Consider the following 21,278-nt stretch of genomic DNA (forward strand, 5'->3'; position numbering starts at 1 on the left):
AGTATCCCCAGCACAGTAACCTGGCACATAGTAGGTGCTCAATAAATACAGATCTGAGATGCATCCTGGGTGGATGAAGTCAGGAACTTGGTGGAACAAACCTTGGTCCCAAAGAGCCCATTGCCTGCCCAGCCCTGGCGATCCTGGCTGACAGGTGCCCCTATTGGGGTCCTGCCAGGACCCCACTCTCCCAGTGACCTGCATGTGGGGGAGGGAGCCCCTCAAGGCCTGGCATCTCCTGGATGGAGAACCAGTGTGCCTTGGAAGATTCTTAATAATACCGCATACCTCAAAGATATGGCGGGTTCAGCTCCAGATCATCACAAAAAAAGCGTGAATAGCGAAATAAAGCAAGTCACACAAATGTTTCAGTTTCCCAGTGCTTATAAAAGTTATGTTTACACTATACTGCAGTCCATTAAATGTGCAATAGCATTATGTCTAAAAAAATGGACATACCTTAATTTCAAAATACTTTATTGCTAAAAAATGCTGCCATCCGAGCCTTCACTGAGGAGTCAATCTTTTTGCAGGTGGAGGGTTTGAAATATTGTGAGAATTACCAAAATGTGACAGAGACACAAAGCAAACGAATGCTATCGGGAAAATAGCACCAATACACGTGCTAAATTCAGGGTTGCCACAAACTTTCCATTTGTAAAAAACAAAACAAAACAAAACCCACAATATCTGCAAAGTGCAATAAAGGGTATAAGACATAAGCAATACTTTAGTTGAAAATAGACTGAAATCTATAAGTTGATTGGGAAAATGTGAACACTGACTGGATATTTGTTGTTATTAAGAATTTAGTGTTAATTTTTTAGGTCTGATAATGAGATTGGGGTTTTGTTGTAAACAAAAAGTTCTTATATTTCAGAGATACACACTGAAATATTTATAGATGAAATGATAATGGTGTCAGGGGGTAGGACACAAATGAGGTATAAAAAAGAAAAGATTGGTTGTATATTAATAACTGGGGATGTGTAAATCCGGTTTATTATGCTATTCTCTCTACTTTTATATATGTTTGAAAATATCCATGGTAAAGTTTTTAAAATGAAAAAAAAGCAAAGCAGAATAAAACGAGGTATGCCTGTAATAATAATAATAATAACAACAACAACAACAGTAATAGTAGCAGCACAGCTATCTTTTATGGTTGCTGGCCTTTTTTTCCTAGGTGTGTTTTAAGCGCTTTACATTCAGTACTTCATTTAAGTCGCATATTATTCCCATGAGGTAATCATATACCCACTTTAAAGATGAGAAAACCGAAGCTAGTAGAGTGTCGATAGTAGCCCCACTGTCTCCCGCCACTTCCGAGCCTGGCACACAGCAGACATTGAATAAATGATGCTGTCCTTCCCGGCCCCATAGAAGGCGGGTGGGCATGGGGGGAGGCGGTCCCTCGGGAGGGAGGTCCAGGCGCGGGGTGCGCGGGATGCGCGGGGGTGAGCGTGTGTGTCGGGCCGCGCGGAGCCTCAGCTAGGGCCTGGGCGGCCCAGCGTGGCTCTCCGGAGGGTGGGGCAGCCGCGGCCATGCCTGACGTCTGGCGCCTTGACCGTCACTCGGCGCTCGCCCCGCCCCGCCGCGGCCGCAGCAGCCGGGAGAAGCCCCTAGGAGCCACCGCCGCCGGCCGCACTCGGATTGCAGTGCGCGCAGCCATGGCTTCGGGGCTGGCGGGTAAGGGGACGCGGGACGCGGGGGGCGGCGGGAGGGCAGCCCCGAGCCGCGGCCCCCAGCCCTCGGCTAAGCGGCAGTTCCCCCGTGTCACCCCACAGAGGCGGAGACCCGGCAGAGGTTGCTGCGCACCGTCAAGAAGGAGGTAAGTGCCGGGCGGGGGCGGGGGGCGCGACCCCCAGGGCAGGGAGCCACCGCAGCCAGCCCGGAAAGCGTCTGCAAAGGAGCGGTGGCCTCCTGGGGTGTGGAGCTACCCTGCGTGGGTGCTGACCCCACGGGGCTAGAAGCGGGTGAGCTTGGGGGTGGGATTATTGGTGGGGGGCCCTGGGTGTTTTTGCGCTGTGTGCAGGGACGACTGCTGAGTGAGGGCCCTCCAGGTGGCGGCACACCTGGATGTGTCTGAGTAGGACCCCCTCTTGTGGAAGAGCAGGTTGGTGGGTCTCGCCAAGGTGAGAAAAGCATCTGGGGGTGCTGACAGGGCATGTTGTCGGGGGCGGGCCGAATGGGGCTGCAGCAGGAGCACCAGACTTCGGGAAAGGGGAGAAATTCACTACGGGGAAATAAAGCCCCCCACCTACCCCCTCCCCGAAATTCTCATTCCTTGGAGCCACCCCCAGGAGCCAGGGGACTCCCTCCCTGAGAGTCCCAGGTCAGTGGGTTCCTCCATTTGAGGCATGTGCGCATGCTCCCCTGGCAGGCAGGGCCCCCTGACCCCCACCCCACCCCACCCTCGAACGAGGGTGAGAATTCGTCAGGGTTCAGCTGCCCCCCTGCCCCTTCACTCTCCCTGGGGTTAGACGGGAGCCCAGTCTAGCCTTAGAGTTAATAGTTCATGACTTCTCGGAGAGTGGGAGAATCTATAGTGATGGGTGCCTGGGGAAGCATTTAGATACCTGGACTGCGTGTGTTTTTTTGTGTGTGTACGTGCATGCACATGTCTGTGTGGGTGAGGACATGTAGCTGTGAGTATGTGTATCTGAGAACATGTGTGCATCTGCCTGGAGATATCTAAGTGTATCTCTGTGTGTACATGCATCCGTGTGTCTGTGTGTTTATCTGTTTTTGTGATTATGATGTGTATCTGTGTGATGTGGGAATCTCTGTGAATGAGTGAGGTTGTGACTGTGTGTGTGCATGTGACATGGGATGCATGAGTCTGTGTGTGCATGAGTGAGCTGTGACCGTGTGTGTGTGTCTGTGTGTGCATCGCCCTCCTCATGTCACTCTGCATCCCTCCACGTGGGACCCCATTGCTGCTGAGCCTGCCTCACATCTGCATCCTGAGTGCTCAGCCCTAGACCAGGAATGGCCGCAGACCTTGGGGGCTGACCTGATCCTGTGCCTCTGTGTATGTTGAGGGTGTCAGTATCTGGTAACAGTGCTGTCCACCAAGAAGCCCCTCCCCGCACGGTGGCAGATACCACCAAGGGCAGCCTGGAGGCTGGAACCTGTTGCTGCCCCTCCCCGCTTGGGGGGCGTGGGCGTGTGTCTGTGCGTATGTCTCTGTGTGTGGCATGTCCCATCGTTGCTAAAAGAATCAGCTCCAGGCTGACTGCACATTCTAGCGTTTCTGAATAAGGAGACATACAGGCTACATGGAATCCCTCAGAAAGGCCCAGAACTTTTCAGCTCAGGCCTCTTAGAGACCCCTGTGGGGACCTGAAGAAAGCTCTGTCTAGACCCTCTTTCCATCAAAACCTACATATTATGATTGTTTCGGGGAGAAGTGTGTATAGACCTCCCGCCCAAAACCCTTCAGGTTAAAAACCTACAATTTTTTTGTTCATTGTTTAATTAAACCTAGGTGTAATGTGTGCTCCCCACATGTTTTCACCTGGAGTGGCTGTGTTTTTAAGGAAATGCTTGACTGGTTCAACGAGAGGTTGGGGGAGGGGACCTACAGGCAGAAGAGCTTGTGAACATCTTGGAGGGAGTGCTTCCCGGCTCTGGGCAGGCCTCCAGCTGGGGCCCTGAACCCAGCTCTGCTACCAGCTCCCTCGATGCCCTGGACGAGTTCCTTCCCCTCTCAGGGACACAGTTTCCATATCTGGAGGAGGAAGCATTGGTTCAGTGTCCCTGGAGGTCCCATCCATGTCAGTCTAGTTTGGGTTATTGGCCAGGCTGTGGGGGACTTTCCCCCTGGCGGCCAGCGGTCTGGGGCTGCATTCTCTCTCCTGGGAGCAACTGAGTTTGGGGCTTGGGATGAGCTTTCTGCCTGGCTCGAGGCTGAGGCCATCTCCTGGTCAGAGGGACCTCTTGGCATCCTGCTTGATGCCTGGGTGGGAGCCGGAGGGGGCGGGGTGCAGAGGCAGAACCTTGCAAGTTTCGGCAAAGGACCTCGAGTGCCCATTGACCCCGATCTGCAATCAGAAGGCAAGACTTATAGTTGCAAGTTGATGGCTGTTTCTAAATTTTGCATTCCATGGGGCACATCGTTTTAGTAATTAGTGCTTCCACTTACTGGGGGCTACTCTGTGCCATATCCTGTGTGCACAGTAATTTTATGAAGTGAGTGAGGTGGTTCCCATTTTCAGACAAGGAAACTGAAGCTCAGAGAGGAGGAGTGAATTCCTCAAGAGCACACAACCCAGAAGGGACTTATCCCCCAGGCCTGTCTGGTGTCAGAGCCAGGCTCTCTTACCCCCTAAATCACAAACATGCCCATCCACATCTACACAGTGCCACAATCTCAGCATGTGTGGGTGGTATAATTTCCATTGTACAGATGAGAAACCTGGCCCAGAGAGAGTAAGCGATGTTTCAAGGGCACAGAACCAGTGACGGGGAACAGTCTTCTGTCTGTGAGCCCCCTGTTCAGCATGGGTGCCCCCAAGGACGTAGTGACAAATCCATGCCCCCCAAAGCAGATCTCCTCTCTCCTTTCCTTCCTCTGCCTACCCCTTTGGAGAGCATCTCCAATGGGATGGGGAAGGGGAGCTCTTTGCTTAGAAAACTGGGAATTGATTGAGGTCTTCCTTCTCTCCACCCTCTGGGTTCAGAACCACATCCCTGCCTGTCACAGCCTCGCCCAGAGGCCCCTCCCATCCTCCTTTCTGGAAGGGGCAGCTTAACAGTCAGTTTCTGTAGATAAGCCAGGCAGGTCTGCAAACTTTGTCTGAGCCACTGAAGCTACAAAGGCTAGTAGAGCCTGTGGGGCTGGAAGTTCCATCTAGTGCTGACTCAGCTGGGCTCTGTGGCTCCCACAGTGAACAAGATAGGCCCTGCCCTCTGGGGGCTGACATTCCAGTACGGTGGACAGACCCTGACAGACATCAGAATGTAATTAAAAGGATGATTGCAGGCTGTGCACTGAGGTCTGAAGTAGAAGCACTTGGCATCACAAGAACATATAACTGCATTCAGGTGGCTCAGGAGGGCTTCCCGGAGGAAGTGATGTTTAAGAAGATGTGTGAAGGATAAGTAGGCTTTTTAGGTGAAGGTATGAGGTAGCAAGAGACAGAGGAAAACCATTCCTGGCAGAGGGAACTGCACATGCAAAGACTTTGTGGCTGGAGGGAGCACTACAGACAAGGAATGGAAGGACTAGGAAGTGGCTGGAGTGCAGAGAGAAAGGAGAATGGTGCCACATGCAGAGGGGGGCAGAGCGTGTGGTCCTGTCCTAAAAGCAAGAGGAAAGGAGTGGGGAGGACATGAGGAATATGGAAGAAGAGGGTGGAGCCGAAACTCATTGCTTATCAATTGTACAACTTGGACAAGCATCTGTCTTTACCTTCACACGTATCTGGGTTTCAGTTTATTCACAATGGGGGTGAAAATTACTCACCCATCAGGGTAAACCATGTGAAAACACCCACCATGTTAGTCTGAGCTTCTCCAGGACAGGATTCTTTTTTTTTTCTGTCTCCCCAGCGCCACCCAGGGAAAGCTGGGGACAGCGTGGCCTCAGCATAATTTCCTCCAGTTAAATCCAACCGACTCTATCCTGGCTCCTTCCTGGCTCGATTAGCCCTCCCCTCCTTTTCCCTCCCCGCCTCCACCCCTTAATTTTGTTTTGGTTCCCAGAGCCTCAGGGACTGGCTTCCTGTTGCCATGACGACTGCCACTAAAGGAGCCAGCCACGTGACACGTGTTGATAACGGAAGCAGAGTGCCTTGTTTTCCTGCCTTGGGGCTGGGCCTGGGAGGCCTCTTAATTGGAGGGGAGAAGGCAAGGGCTTGTGGGCCGGAGGAGAGACCCTGGGAAAGAGGCAGGGGGATGAGGTGGGTGCTAGAGAGGAAGCTACATTTAGCTCTGCACACTGGAGCTGGTGTGAGGGCTGTCCTGGGGAGCCGTCATTGCGGTGGCTGAGCTGGGCTTGTCTGGGGACTCAGCCTCCCAGCTCCTGAGTGGGGGATCATGAGAGGGGAGGTGGGTGGGGCGTGTTGAGAAGGTTGGAGGAAATCAAGAGGGAAACAACTGATGTTAGTACTAGGACCCTGTGGTGGTGTCAGTCTAACCCGGTGGCTCTTAGTGAAGAAGGGGGCACAATTTTGCCACCCAGGTCGGATTGCCAGATAACATACAGGTCACACAGTTAAATTCGAATTTCAGACAAACAACAAACAGTTTTTTAGAATGAGTAGGTATTGCTAAATCTGGCAGCCCTACCCCAGGGGACATTTGGCAACATCTGGAGACATTTTTGGCTGTCATAGCTGGGGGTGCTACTGGCATCTAGTGGGAAGAGACCAGGGATACTGCTCAGCATCCTACAAAGCACAGGACAGCCCCCATCACAGGGAAGTGTCCAGCTCAGAACAGCACTACTTTGCTGATTGGTCCCTACATGCCACCTCCTTTACTCTGAAAGACAACCCTAAGAGGGAGAATAACCATCTCCTTCACTTTATAGAAGAGGACCTGGAGGCACAGAGACGGTAAGCAGCTCGCTTTAAGGTTGCACAGCCAGCCTGTGGAGAAGCCAGAATTCAAATCCCACATTGTCAGGATCTGAAGGGTGGCCTCGTGGCCCCTGATTCACAGAGGGCAGAGGTAGGGAGCTACAAGCTACGGCAGAGTCCCCGGAAGCAGGCTTGGGGGTCAGATGTGTGTAGGGGAAGGAGATGAGTCAGGAAAGGTCCATTAGCCCCAGCTTGTGCAGGGCTGTGGATGCCAGGTGGCAGCCTTTGCTCCATCAGATAGTGGGGAGCTCTAGAAGATTTATGAACAGGGGAGGTCTTGCTTGGAGTTATACTTCAGGAAGTTTCATTTGGCAGCAGGGGCCAGGACAGACCCATTCTGCCAGCTCTTAGAAGAAAACTTCCTCTCTTCTTTCTTTCTTTCCACAAATATTTATTGAGCATCTACTAGGTGCCAGGCGCCGTTGTAGGAACTGCAGATTGAGAAGTGAACAAAGCAACATCCCTGCTCACATGCTCTCGTGAAGCTTACAGTCTAGTTGGGGGACAGATAGATAACACAATAAATATAGTGACAGGAGCTATGAGGAAAATAAAGCAGGAAAGGTGGTGGAGAGTGGTGAGAAGCGCGCTCCAGAGGGGGCACTCTGGGATGGCCTTTCTGACAGAGTGACATTGTCTCCTTGGCAGACATCTGTGGGAAGGGTGTTCCTGACAGAGGAAACAGCATATACAAAGCCCTTGAGTGGGGAGCAGTGAATAGCGAGGAGGCCAGCGAGGCTGGAGCAAAGGGATAAAGAATGAAGGAGGAGGAGATGAAGTCAGAGAAGGAGCAGGAGGCCCATCGTGCAGGGCCTGTGGCCCTCGGAAGCTTTGGCTTTTACTCTGAGTGAGATGGGAGCCGTGGGGGGATGTTGAGCATGGGGGGAATGTGAGTTCACCTATGTGTGGCTGCAGGCAGGCAATACATGGAGGGGACAAATGAGGATACAAAGTCATTAGGCAAGAGAGGAAACTTCTATCTAGTTCTTTCCGGGCTTTCCATTCTTGGGCTGGAAATCACAGCCCCACACTCCTCTGCTGGGCCAAGTGGAGGTTCCCGAAAACACTTGCTGATCGAATGAACAAAAGCAGGAATACTGGGTGGGATATTTTGGGGCTCTCTGATGCTTGTAGGATTGACTCAAATCAGTTGGTGTGTGTCGTGTTTTCGAGCTTAAAACGGCAGAAGTTCTCATGAATAATGCAGCTATATCCGCACATAGTCTGGTTTGATGCTTTTTTTGTATCTCCGGCAATGCGGCTTCCGGGCGCTTTGGATAGTGGTGGGCTTGGGATCGATGTGACGGGGGTGGCAGGAGGGACTCTGGCTTTCCTGCTTAGCTTTGTCTCCCGTGAAGTCTGGCTGGGTGCCCCCTGCAGTAACCTCCTGAGGGGCTCTGCGAGAGGGTGGTAGCCTTTGCTGCTGGTTGGCAGGTGGGAAAGTGCATTTCTGTCACCCAGTTGGGCCCACAGTTGTTGGCTGCAGACCCCAGGATGGGAGATGAGGACACCTGAGTCCTTGTCCCAACTCTGCCCCTAATGACCTGTGGCCTCCTAGTGGGTCCCTTCTCCCTGTCTCATTCTCCTGCTTTCTAAGTGGACAAGGTCGGACGGCTCAGGTATTCTAAGAACATCGAGCCATCTAATTTGACTGGCATCTCTTTACAAGAGCCAAGTCTCTCCTGTGTTTTCTCTACTCTGAATTTGCCAGGTCTGTATTTAAGACTTATTATACTCAGTAGCTGATAAGACTTTTGGGGAGCCTTCACTCAAGGAAAACAAGGGCTCGACTCAAGCCATTCTAATGGGATCAAGTTCTTTTAAACAGCATTTACTGAGCATTTTATATGAATGACTTCATTTAAGTATCTCAGTGCCCCGTGGAGTGGATAAAACATTCTCCCTAATAGAGAAGGATATTGAGGCACAGAGATGGCAAGTAACACCCCTGAGGTCGTGGAGACTGTAAGTGGTACAGCTCGGGGGTCTGGCTCCAGGACCCTGCTCTGCAGTCTGGAGCCAAAACCAATGTGGTTATAAGCTATGACGAGAGTGTGGAGTTAGGGATAAGGCCAAGCTTTGGAACCAGACAGCCTTGAGTTCAGGTTGCAGCCCTGCCATTTAGGAGCTGTGGGAATCTCTCTGGCTTGAGTTTCCTTGTGTATCAGATGGCCAGGGCATCATCTACCACTCGTTTATGCTATCACACGGGGGTTTGACAGTATTTGTGGAGGGACCAGACACAGTGCTTGGCTCACCCAGTTAAGAGTGAGATGGAACTTGTTTGCAGAAGGACATTTTGCTGCCCTTTCTGGTCACGTTGAACTTGCAGATGCCCTCAGCATGGGGTCTTGCTCTCCTTGGGTAAGCCTCGGGCTGGGGGTTGCCAGGGCCACAGGAGCAGTGCTGTAGCCTAGGAAGGGGATCCAGCGGGACTGAGCCCTTGAGTAGGAGTCTGCAAGGCTGAGTCCAGACTGATGGCATTGCCATCCTCGGGTGGGCAGCTGGAGGTTCCCTCTGTGTCTGACTGCTCATCGGCCCCCGTGGAGGTGATCCCTCAGCCTCAGGAGGTCAGAAACCCTCGTGAGCCTGCTGGCCCTGCTGCTTAGCTGCTGTGAGCCCCCGGGTGAGGCAGCTAGGAGGGCTGAACTCCAATGGGGGTAGCGTATTTTTCTTTCTTTTAGTAGTACAAGAAGATAGGAGATGAATAGGTTTTTCTGTGCTTTTTCTTTACAAAATCTTGAAGGAACTCAGATTCTGGGCATTTGTAAAGGACACTAACAGGTCCTATTGCCGTAGACCCCATACAAAAATCGGATAACTGAAGCCTCAAGAGATCAAGGGACTTGGCAATACTTGGGGCATTGAATGAATTCTCCTCTAATTATTGTTATTTAGTGAATTATGTTGAAATAGAAAGAGCAGCTATCATTTCTTTTTTTTTAAGAAATAAAGACATTTTTACTACTACCATTTATTAAACGCTACTCTAAGTGCTCTACTCTGTCTCATTTAATCCACAAAGCAATCTTCCTGTAGAGTAGGTACAGATAGCAACTCCTCTTCACTGAAGAGGAAATTGAAGCTCATAGAGGTTAAGAAGCCAGACTAAGTAAGGTCACACAGCTGCAAAGGAGGGTATTTTAGCCAGCCCCATCCAATTCAAGTTGGATAATAACTTGCTAAAAAAAACTAGTTAAAACAATAAATAAATATGTAAGTATAAAGCAGAAAGGGAAAGAGAGGCTAAGAAATGGATCTGTTGGTTCAAGGGTTTGGGAAGTTTGTAGTGATCCAGCTTTATGTACAGCTGTATCCAGGGGTTCCAGTGATGTTATCAGGACCATCTCTCTCCATCTCTCTGTGCTGCTTTTGTCTGTGTAAGCTTTATGCTTTCTCTCTATGGGGAGGTAGAGTGTTGCCCGCTCTCAGGAAACAATATGCCAGCTTGACATCAAGACAAACAGAGCTTCTCCTTCCCCATGGTTCTAGCAGAAGTCTTAGAATTAGATCTCATCCAACCAGCCTGGGTCATGTGCTCCTTTTGCGCCAATGGCTGTGGGATGGATTGCTCTGATTGGTCAAGCCTGAAGGGGTGAAGTGTGGAGTCAGCCCTGTGAGAGTAAAGGAGGGGACCCAGAGGAGAGTCAAGGTAAAATGACCAGACAGGGAGATGGTAACTAGGCCAACAAACCACAGACATCCACCTTCACAGCCTGAGGGTCCTGCATTTGGAGCTCAGCCCCTAACAGTAGAGGTGGCCACTCTGATGCGCCGTGCCTGGCTGTGATCCCAAGTGCTGCCTGGGGACCTGCTGTGTGCAGGTGTCTGCTAGATCAGAGATTTTTACTCTGGGGTGTGCAAAACCCTGAAATTGTACAAACACTTTGTACTTGCTGTATGGAGAGGGTATCCTCCATTATCCTCAGGACCTGTAAAGGATCCACAACCCAAATACCCTAATACAGTTGGTGTCCTTTAATGTGGTTTTAAATAAACCTTTCACAGAGTTAAAAAAAAAAACAAAACATCCTGAAAGATGCTGGGATACAAAGATGAATACAGTACAGTTTCCCGACCTCCATGTGCTCAGAAATGAAATGGTGTCTCCTAATTTCTAACCCAGTGAGTCCTCTAATAACAATATCAATCTCTAATAATAATCATAATGAGCATTTATTGGGCACCTACTATATTCCAGACCTGCACTGTCCAACGTGGGCTACTAGTCACGTGTACCTATTTACATTTAAATCAAGTAAAATTACATTTAAAATACTGTTCCTCAATGGCATTAGGCACGTTTCAAGTGCTCAATAGCCCCATGTGGCTAGTGATACCATATTGGACAATACAGGGATAGAGCATGTCCAGAAAGTTCTATCATGTTCTAGACGTTGTGCTAAGTGCTTTATATCCATTAACATATTTGATCTTAAAAAATTCCTTAATAAATAGGACCTACCCCTACCTCAGAGATAGGGGTAGGTCCTATTTATTATCCCATTTTACAGATGAGTAAACTGAAGCACAGAGCAAGTGAAGTGACTTGCCCAAGGTCGGAAAGCCCATAAGAACCAGGATTCTAACCCAGCCCTTAAACACACTATCTCACTACTTTTCCTCTTAAGGTTGGCTGGAGGTGGTTAGTCCATCTTCTGGTCCATCCTGAGTGTGAACCATCTGGGAATTCCATTTCTTTCTTTGCTGCAGCCGCCCAGACCCCCAAATTTTGGGCAGCCTTCCAGAGAATCTCGGCACCCTCTGGAGTCCGTATGCGCCTTCCTTATCCTTGAGGCCCGTGGGTCTGCGGAAACGGGGCATGTTGCCAGGGGAGCCGCCACACGCAGTAGGCAGAGCACCCGGGAGAAAGCTGGCGGGTGTCCATGGCGTGGGCTGAGGATGTGAAACACGCGGGCCCTTTTTCCTGGGGATGGGGGGCGGCCGGGGGATGGTCTTCAGGGCTTCTCCATGTCCATCAGTGGCTGGGTTGTAGGAGTGTTGGCCGGAGGGACCTTTTGGCCAAGATGTCCCCAGGTGAATGCTCTTAGAATCAGGCACTGGGGAAGTCTCCTTGTCGAGGGGTCTGAGGCACCTGTGCAGGGTGGCGATGACAGACCTGTGGGTGAGAACCCCATTCTCAGCCCCAGAACACCTCTCCTTCCAGGCCCGGCTGGCTGGCCGGTCTTTCTAGTCTTCGGAAACAATGCCTGGTGCCTATTTATAGCACTGTCAGTAAACTTTTTTTTTTTAATTTTTATTTTTTTTATTAGTTTCTGCTTTATAACAAAGTGAATCAGTTATACATATACATCTGTTCCCATATCCCTTCCCTCTTGCGTCTCCCTCCCTCCCACCCTCCCTATCCCACCCCTCCAGGCGGTCACAAAGCACCGATCTGATCTCCCTGTGCTATGCGGCTGCTTCCCACTATCTATCTACCTTACATTTGGTAGTGTATATATGTCCATGCCTCTCTCTCCCTTTGTCACAGCTTACCCTTCCCCCTCCCCATATCCTCAAGTCCATTCTCAAGTAGGTCTGTGTCATTATTCCTGTTTTACCCCTAGGTTCTTCATGACATTTTTTTTCTTAAATTCCATATATATGTGTCAGCATACAGTATTTGTCTTTCTCTTTCTGACTTACTTCACTCTGTATGACAGACTCTAGGTCTATCCACCTCATTACAAATAGCTCAGTTTCGTTTCTTTTTATGGCTGAGTAATATTCCATTGTATATATGTGCCACATCTTCTTTATCCATTCATCGGATGATGGACACTTAGGTTGTTTCCATCTCCAAGCTATTGTAAATAGAGCTGCAATGAACATTTTGGTACATGACTCTTTTTGAATTGTGGTTTTCTCAGGGTATATGCCCAGTAGTGGGATTGCTGGGTCATATGGTAGTTCTATTTGTAGTTTTTTAAGGAACCTCCATACTGTTCTCCATAGTGGCTGTACCAATTCACATTCCCACCAGCAGTGCAAGAGGGTTCCCTTTTCTCCACACCCTCTCCAGCATTTATTGTTTCTAGATTTTTTGATGATGGCCATTCTGACTGGTGTGAGATGATATCTCATTGTAGTTTTGATTTGCATTCCTCTAATGATGTTGAGCATTCTTTCATGTGTTTGTTGGCAGTCTGTATATCTTCTTTGGAGAAATGTCTGTTTAGGTCTTCTGCCCATTTTTGGATTGGGTTGTTTGTTTTTTTGCTATTGAGCTGCATGAGCTGCTTATAAATTTTGGAGATTAATCCTTTGTCACATTGCTTCATATGCAAATATTTTCTCCCATTCTGAGGGTTGTCTTTTGGTCTTGTTTATGGTTTCCTTTGCTGTGCAAAAGCTTTGAGGTTTCATTAGGTCCCATTTGTTTATTTTTGGTTTTATTTCCATTTCTCTAGGAGGGGGGTCAAAAAGGATCTTGCTGTGATTTATGTCATAGAGTGTTCTGCCTATGTTTTCTTCTAAGAGTTTGATAGTTTCTGGCCTTACATTCAGGTCTTTAATCCATTTTGAGCTTATTTTTGTGTATGGTGTTAGGGAGTGATCTAATCTCATACTTTTACATGTCCCTGTCCAGTTTTCCCAGCACCACTTATTGAAGAGGCTGTCCTTTCTCCACTGTACATTCCTGCCTCCTTTATCAAAGATAAGGTGACCAGGGCTTCCCTGGTGGCGCAGTGGTTGAGAGTCCATCTGCCGGTGCAGGGGACACAGGTTCGTGCCCCGGTCCGGGAAGATCCCACGTGCCGCGGAGCAGCTGGGCCCGTGAGCCATGGCCGCTGAGCCTGCGCGTCCGGAGCCTGTGCTCCGCAACGGGAGAGGCCACAGCAGTGAGAGCCCTGCGTACCGCAAAGAAAAAAAAAAAAAAAAAGATAAGGTGACCATATGTGCGTGGGTTTATCTCTGGGCACAGAAATCTCTGGCATTCCTGTACACTAATGATGAAAAATCTGAAAGTGAAATCAAGAAAACACTCCCATTTACCATTGCAACAAAAAGAATAAAATATCTAGGAATAAACCTACCTAAGGAGACAAAAGCCCTGTATGCAGAAAATTATAAGACACTGATGAAAGAAATTAAAGATGATACAAATAGATGGAGAGATATACCATGTTCCTGGATTGGAAGAATCAACATTGTGAAAATGACTCTACTACCCAAAGCAATCTACAGATTCAATGCAATCCCTATCAAACTACCACTGGCATTTTTCACAGAACTAGAACAAAAAATTTCACAATTTGTATGGAAACACAAAAGACCCTGAATAGCCAAAGCAATCTTGAGAACGAAAAACAGAGCTGGAGGAATCAGGCTCCCTGACTTCAGACTATACTACAAAGCTACAGTAATCAAGCACTGTCAGTAAACTATTAACTGGGGCCGGACTGGCAGCAGCCCGGGAGAGGCATTTGCTTCTCCTGCAAGCCCCATAGCCACCTTTAGGGCGTTTAAGAGTGAGGAACCGGAGGGAGGGCTTTTCTAACCCTCTGAAAATCCACATGCCACCACTTCATCATTTATTTATTTATCCGCTCATTCCCGTCACACGGATGGGACTGCAGAAGGACACCCCTGTGGCTTTGCCTTCCTTACCTGCGTGGATGTGGTGGGCAGGGTGGAAGGATGTGGGCATGAGGGTGGGGCAGATCAGTCCTGAACTGCAGGCGAGAGAGAGTCCCGAAAAGGAAGCTTCGATCCATTCCCGGTGGTTGCTGAGGTCCTAGTGCCAGATACCTTCAGACCCCTGCTCTGCGAGGCCCCAGAGCCCCCTGCAGACCACACAGGCTGAAGGCGTGGAGGAGTCTCTTTGGAAGGAGACTCTTAGCCTGTTTGCCCAAAAGCTGGGACCCCTGCCGACATCCTCCATGAGTGGCAGAGTAAGGTAAAGACATTTTTTTTAAAAAACAGACTTTATTTTTTAAGAGCAGTTTAGGTTCACAGTAAAAATTAAATGAAAAGTACAGAGATTTCCCTTAAACTCCCCACCCCACACATGCACAGCCTTCCCCACTATGGACCCCCCACCAGAATGGGACATTTGTTACAATGGAGGAACCTACATTGACACATCATCAACCCAAGTTCATAGCTACACTAGGATTCAGTCTTGGTGATGTGCATGCTATGGGTCTGGACAAATGCATAAGGACGTGTATCCACCATTACAGCACCACACAGAACAGTTCCACTGCCCTAAAATCCTCTGTGCTCTACCAATTCATCCTTCTCTCCCCCCAACCCCTGGCAACCACCGATCTTTTTACTGTCTCCATAGTTTTGCTTTTTCCAGAATGTCGTACAGTTGGAGTCATACAGTATGTTGCCTTTTCAGAGTGGCTTCTTTCATTTAGTAATAAGCATTTCAGCTTGGACATTCTTTTCGTGACTATGATTTTCCTTCGGGAACCGACGTGTGGCAGAGAGAGGGAGCTAGTTGGTGCCTGGCGAGCTGGGAGAGGTGGGTGATGAAAGATGATGGCTGGGGCAGAGGTGGAGCTGGCAGGCGCTGCTGGACCCTGGCTGTGACTGTGACATTGGGCTTCACTGGGCTGAGGAAGCCGGTGCGTTGGCCACCTGGCTGCTGGCATCCCCACCGTGACTTGGGACTCCGGAGCAGGAGACCTTGATTCAGATCCCAGCCTCTTCACAGGCCAGATGATCTTTGTCCCTCGCAGGTCTGCTGCTTCATTGGAAAAATGAGAATAGTAGCAATGACACCTATATTATTGTGAATCTTTGGGCTCACATATGTAATGCTCCTACCGAGCTTGTGGGAAGCATCCATAGGTGTCTGTTGAATGAATGAATGAACCTACTGTGTGCCAGGGTCGGTGCAGAGCAGGTAGCCATGGGTTTGAATCCCTGCCCTGCCATTTGAAAACATTGTGCTCTTGGAAAGTCATTTAATCTCACTGAGCCTCAGTTTCCTTGTTTGTAAAATGAGGAGGCTAATTGTATCCATTTCTCCAAATTACCACAGGATTGGATGAGATAAACCCCCTAAACACAGTGCCAGGCACACAGTGAGCACTTTATAAATAAATGCCGGTTCTTACATAAAACAAATGCATAAAGCACCTACTATGTGGCTGCTATTATGTTTAATGCTTTATATTGAGTTGTCTGAGGTGTTTATATATATTTTGGATATCAACCCCTTATTGGTCATATCATTTGCATATATTTTCTCCCATTCCGTAGGTTGTCTTTTTGTTTTGTTGATGGTTTCTCTTGCTGTGCAAAAGCTTTTAAGTTTAATTAGGTCTCATTTGTTTATTTTTGCTTTTATTTCTTTTGCCTTCAGAGACAGATCCAAGAGATATTGCTACAAAATGTATTATCTTATGCCTTTGAGGCAATACTAATATCTAATACAAATACTAATATAACACTAAGATGAATAGCACCCATTTTATGGATGAAAATGCTGAGGCTTAGAGAAGGGACATGATTTGCCCGAGATCATGCGTGCATGAGCTGGGATATGAATTCTGGAAGTTTGATTCCAGAGTCCAGTGCTCATGGCTGTGCAGTGGGTGTTACTCTAGGAGCTGGGAAAGGGAGGGGGCATCACATCAACTCAGGGGGGTCTCAGGAGGAAGTAAGAAGGTCACGTTATCTGGTTCTGGAGCACTGGGTGGTTTTTCCAGAGCTGGAGGTGGAGGTAAGAGTGGGTGGGGATGTCAGGTGGAGGGGACTGCAGAAGCGAATGTCAGGTGGTGGGAGTCATGTGGGTCACACAGAAGGAATGCACGTGTGACTGGGAAGGGACAGGATTTGGCAGGAAAGGCAGGTGGAGCCACACCATGGGAATAGTTACAGCTTGCCAGGCGGTCCCATCCAGCCCCCACATCTGTGTCTGTGCTTTGGAGCTTCCCAAAATATTCCTTTCCCCCCGCCACCCCACCCACTGGCCTCAGCCCTGTTCCAGCCCCTCCCAACTCTCACCTCCTGCGTGCCTCGCCCATATCAAATTAAAAAATACAGAGCCGCCAGCTATTTCCATGTAGTGCTTTTCCCTGCCACACTGTCCGTACATCTGTTCCTTCCTTTGAGCTCCAGGGCACCTCTGTGGGGGCAGTAGCAGGAGGAAGTTTTTTCCCTATGCTTTAGAGTTGGTGAATCCGAAGCCCAGAAAGTTCATTTCTACTTGTACTTCAGATCTTGAGCATCACCTCCTGCAGGAAGCCCTCCCTGACCTCCCCACCCACCCAGTTTCCTTGTTATTTGTTCTCATAGAACCAAGTTCTTTCACTGCAGAAAACTGGTCTCGCTTCGTCATTATCTACACGTTGGTGTGGTTTAGTTAATGTCTTTCCACCTTGCTGGACTGTGACCTCCATGAGGATAGGGACTCTATCTGCTTGCCACCTAATGCCGCACACATAGGAGGCGCTCTGTGAATGTTGACTGACTGAGCAGTCAGTTTTGACAGTTTTGGTTCATGTGATACGTTATGGGAAGGCAGGTGTTAGCGGAACGTGGAAGAAGCACGCTTATCCCCACTTGGGGTATGGAAAGTCCAGGAAGGCTCCCAGGAGGAGGGGACCCCTGCGCTAAAGCCTGAGTTGCAGTTAGCCAGCTGGAGCATGCATGGAAGGGCATCTGGCAGAAGGCACCACATAGGCAAAGGCGTGGAGGTGAGCCCATTGCGTTGCCTTTGGCGACCTGCGTCCTGAGGCAGGGCTGGAAGTACTGGCCTCTTAAGGTATCTGCATCTTGTTCTCAGCATCCGGGGTGCCTGCAGAGTGGCCCAGCCTATCCACCTCTCACCCCCCTCACCCCGGTCATTGTCGAGGGGGCCTTTGAGCCACCCCGCTTTTCTCCCCACTTTCCCACATGCTGAGAGTTTTGTTTTGTTTTTTATTTATTTTTGGCTGCGTTGGGTCTTCGTTGCTGCACGCGGGCTTTCTCTAGTTGCAGTGAGCGGGGGCTACTCTTTGTTGTGGTGCATGTGCTTCTCATTGTGGTGGCTTCTCTTGTTGCGGAGCACGGGCTCTAGGCGCGCGGGCTTCAGTAGTTGAGGTTCGATGGCTCAGTAGTTGTGGCTCACGGGCTCTAGAGCACAGCCTCAGTAGTTGTGGTGCACTGGCTTAGTTGCTCCGCGGCCTGTGGGATCTTCCCAGACCAGGACTCGAACATTGGCAGGCGGATTCTCAACCACTGCGCCACCAGGGAAGTCCCTGAGAGTTATTTTTAAAACCACTTCGAAGGCCCTCCAGTCATCCTAATCTAACGGTCCTCTCCACCGTGAGTTTCTTATAGACGTAAGAGTCAGGCTGCCTAGGGGCCTCCATCTCAGAAGCTGTTGCTACCTAAGCATTACTCACCCACCTGCACCACCAGGCACCTACCACCTGAGACCCCAGCTGGCGTGCGGATGCTCTAAGGCCTCCGCCAAGCAGGTGGCAGCTCTGGTGATGTTTATTTAGGCCTCCTATATGCCACAGGCACTGTGCTGGCTGCTTTAAACCAGGGGTCCCGGTGGCCCAAATGTAGCCTGTTTGTGTGCTGCCCTTGAGCCAAGAGTGCTTTTTACCTTACAAAGGGTTGTAAAAGCAAAAGAGGCTCTGTGATGTAGACTGTAGGTGGTCTAAAAAAGAGGTTTGCCAGATTTAGCAAATGAAAATTCAGAAAGCCCAATTAAATTTGACTTTCAGGGAAACAGTAATGTTTTAGCAAAAGTATTTACCATTCGCTATTTGGAACATACTTATACTAAATATATATATGTATTTCTTATTTATCTGAAATTTAGATTTTACTGGGCATCCTGTATTTTATATGGCACCACTATCCTAAAGCCTGAAGTATTTGCTGTCTGACTTATTACAGAAGAAGTTTGCTGACCCCAGCCTTACACACATAGCAAACGAGATCAGGCATCAAAGGGGCTTAGGACACTGCCTGGAACCCAGCTCCATAAGCATCAGCTACTGGTGTTATTGGTATAATCAGAGTGATCACCAAATATATATTGAACTGCTTGTCCGAGGGCTCAAGGTTTACCTGGGAGAGACGGACACTGAACAAATAAATCCACAGACGTGTAGTGACGATCAGGCTGTGATCATTTCTAGGGTGCCATGCAAGAGACTCTGTTTTAGACAGGGCGATCTGAGCACTGTGCCTGTTTTGTCTTGGAATCCTCACATAGCAGCCCTGTGAGGTGGTGCAAACATCATCCCCATTTCACAGATGAGGAAACTGAGGCCCGAGGTTCCCCAGCTAGCAACAGAGCTGGAGTTTGACCTGGGCCTGGTGGCTCCCAAGCCCATGTTCTTACTCACATCACTAAAATGCCTCCCTTTATATGGTGCCAGCTGTGTGCTGGGTCTCGTTTGAGGTCCCCTGCCTGTATTTTCCGTAATCCTTATGACAGCCCTGCATACTGGGCCATGTGATTCCCATCCGGGGCTTAGAGGAGTGAACACCGCACAGTGTGGAGAGTCAGGGAGGAGGAGCAAGTTGATTTGGAACCTGGCAGGGTTCCAGGTGGGCAACATGAGGGTACCTGGGTGTGGGCAGGTGGCAGGTGTGAGGAGGAGAGACACAGGGCAGCCCAGGGAGCCACCAGGAGCCCCCTTTCTGGCTTTGCAGATTGGCCCGGATTTCCCTGTCTCCCTCCTGAGATTAATCCTCCTTTTATGCTGTTTAAATATTTGCAGGTAGAGGGAGGGAGGGATGGGGGAGGGCGGGGCATATTTATGAATGGTTGCCGGGTGGGGCCAGCGGTGGGGTGGGGTAGGTGCTCTGAGGCCTGATGTGGAGGCACGGCTGGGCCACAGCCAGAGGAAGCTGGGGTTGGTGAATAGAGCTGAAAGGGCCCCTTAGCAATTGGCCATTCACCTAACTAACTAACCCTCATGAATATCCACCGTGGGCCACGCAGTGAACCTGACCGTCACTATCATCTCAAGAGTCATTACTGTTTGTAGCATCCCTACTACGTGCCAGGTACAGTCTCCACAATCTCATTCAAGCCTCACATTACCCCTGTGAGGTAGGGGTGCTAAGACCATCCACCCCATTTTACAGATGGGGAAGCTTGTCTAGCATCATGTGGGCAGTGAGTGGCCAAGGATTGGACCCCAGGTCAGTGACTCCACCTCCTGGGCTCTTAGCCTCTCTCAACTGCCTCCTCACATCCTGTCCTTAGAGCTGAGAAGCTGGTTCCAAAAAGAGTGAGCTCCCCATCGTTGGAGAAATGCAAGCAGTTGTTGGAGGACTCCTTAGAATGGAGCTGGAGAGGGATCACAGTTTCCCGACCACTGTGACCTTTGAGGTCCCCCTGCCTCTGAAGGGTCCCCACAGTGGGATGTAGTTGGCAGAGTCACATCCAGGTGACCCAGGTCCTCTGACTCCCAGTTCAGTGTCTCTTTCCATCCCCAAGTTGGGAGACGCTGGAGAATCCCTCCTCACAGGTTTCTCAGCATCTTGGGATTTCAGAGGGCCTGACCCAGGTTTGGGCAGGGCTGGAGGCAGGGCTCCAGGTCAGGCCGTCAGACAGACCTGGCTTCAAGTCCTGGTTGTGTGACCTACAGGCAAGTTGTATAAACTCTCTGTGCCTCACTTTAACCATCTTTAAAATGGGGATAATAGGGCTTCCCTGGTGGCGCAGTGGTTGAGAGTCCACCTGCCGATGCAGGGGACACGGGTTCGTGCCCCGGTCCGGGAAGATCCCACATGCCGCGGAGCGGCTGGGCCCGTGAGCCATGGCCGCTGAGCCTGCGTGTCCGGAGCCTGTGCTCCGCAACGGGAGAGGCCACAACAGTGAGAGGCCCGCGTACCGCAAAAAAAAAAAAATGGGGATAATAATGCTCTCGTGAGGATTAAATCAGACATTCTATACAGATCACCTGGCACTTCATAGATGCTCTTAGTATACATTCTCTTTTATTCTAATAACAAAAGCAGAATGACAAAACAAAAGGAGAATAACAGAAGCATTTGGTTCACAGTGGCCTCCGCTTCTGCAGTGAGAGACAAAGTGTTTGTTAGAACAAAGGCCCTGGGTCTGAATCCTGCTTCCTCTGCGTGACCTGGGTCAGGTTAGCTAATGTTTGTGTGTCCGTTTCCCCATCTATAAAATGGGAATAACTTGGGAAATGACCTCATTAAGGTTGTGCTTACAAATAATCCCCGGAACACAGCGAGTGCCCAAAAAGTGAGGGTAAGCTTTAGCGTCATAAAGCTCCTACTGTGTGCTAGCCCGGCCTGCCCTTTCACCAGTCACATCACATTTAATTCTCAGCACAGCCCCAGGGGGTGATAAGTTCCACTTTACAGGTGAGGAAACTGAGGTGTCAGCAGGGGCACGACTCGACCGAGCTCACACTGGACGTGAGTGGCCGGGCTAGGATGAGAATGCAGGTCTGTGTGGCTCCAGAGTAGCACCAACCATAGTCACTGCCTCTGTGCCGCCCAAATGGGGTGGGATTCCTGGTCCAAAGCTTAGAAAATCACACAGGCCACAAGGAGCCAGGATGGCACCCTGCCACTGCCACTGTCTCCAAACCACCCCACGGTCCCTCAATCTGTCTGCCTCCAACATGGACCAAGTTCAAGACCATGTCTGGGGGTCTGAGAGGGGGAAGGTGGTGGAGCTAATTTTGGAAGTCTTCTGCAGCTGCCAGACCCTCTTCCCCTGCCCACAGTGCTGATCTGTCC

General features: G+C 49.8%; 1 protein-coding gene across 2 annotated transcripts in view; it reads left to right on the forward strand.

Annotated features, from left to right (window-relative positions):
• Positions 1–1,634: 1,634 nt before the first annotated feature.
• Positions 1,635–21,278, forward strand: part of SGSM1 (small G protein signaling modulator 1) — a gene marked incomplete at its 3' end in the record, with an annotated part of 84,813 nt that continues 65,169 nt past the window's right edge. For both annotated transcript variants that reach the window (XM_079717733.1, XM_079717734.1), the window contains exons 1-2: positions 1,635–1,689; positions 1,788–1,831. In XM_079717733.1, the coding sequence (XP_079573859.1) occupies positions 1,671–1,689; positions 1,788–1,831 (63 nt within the window). In that variant the 5' untranslated portion in view covers positions 1,635–1,670. The remainder of the gene's footprint in view (positions 1,690–1,787; positions 1,832–21,278) is intronic.

This window comes from Hyperoodon ampullatus, assembly GCF_949752795.1.
Source record: "Hyperoodon ampullatus genome assembly, chromosome: 13".
NCBI classification, from domain to species: Eukaryota; Metazoa; Chordata; class Mammalia; order Artiodactyla; family Ziphiidae; genus Hyperoodon; species Hyperoodon ampullatus.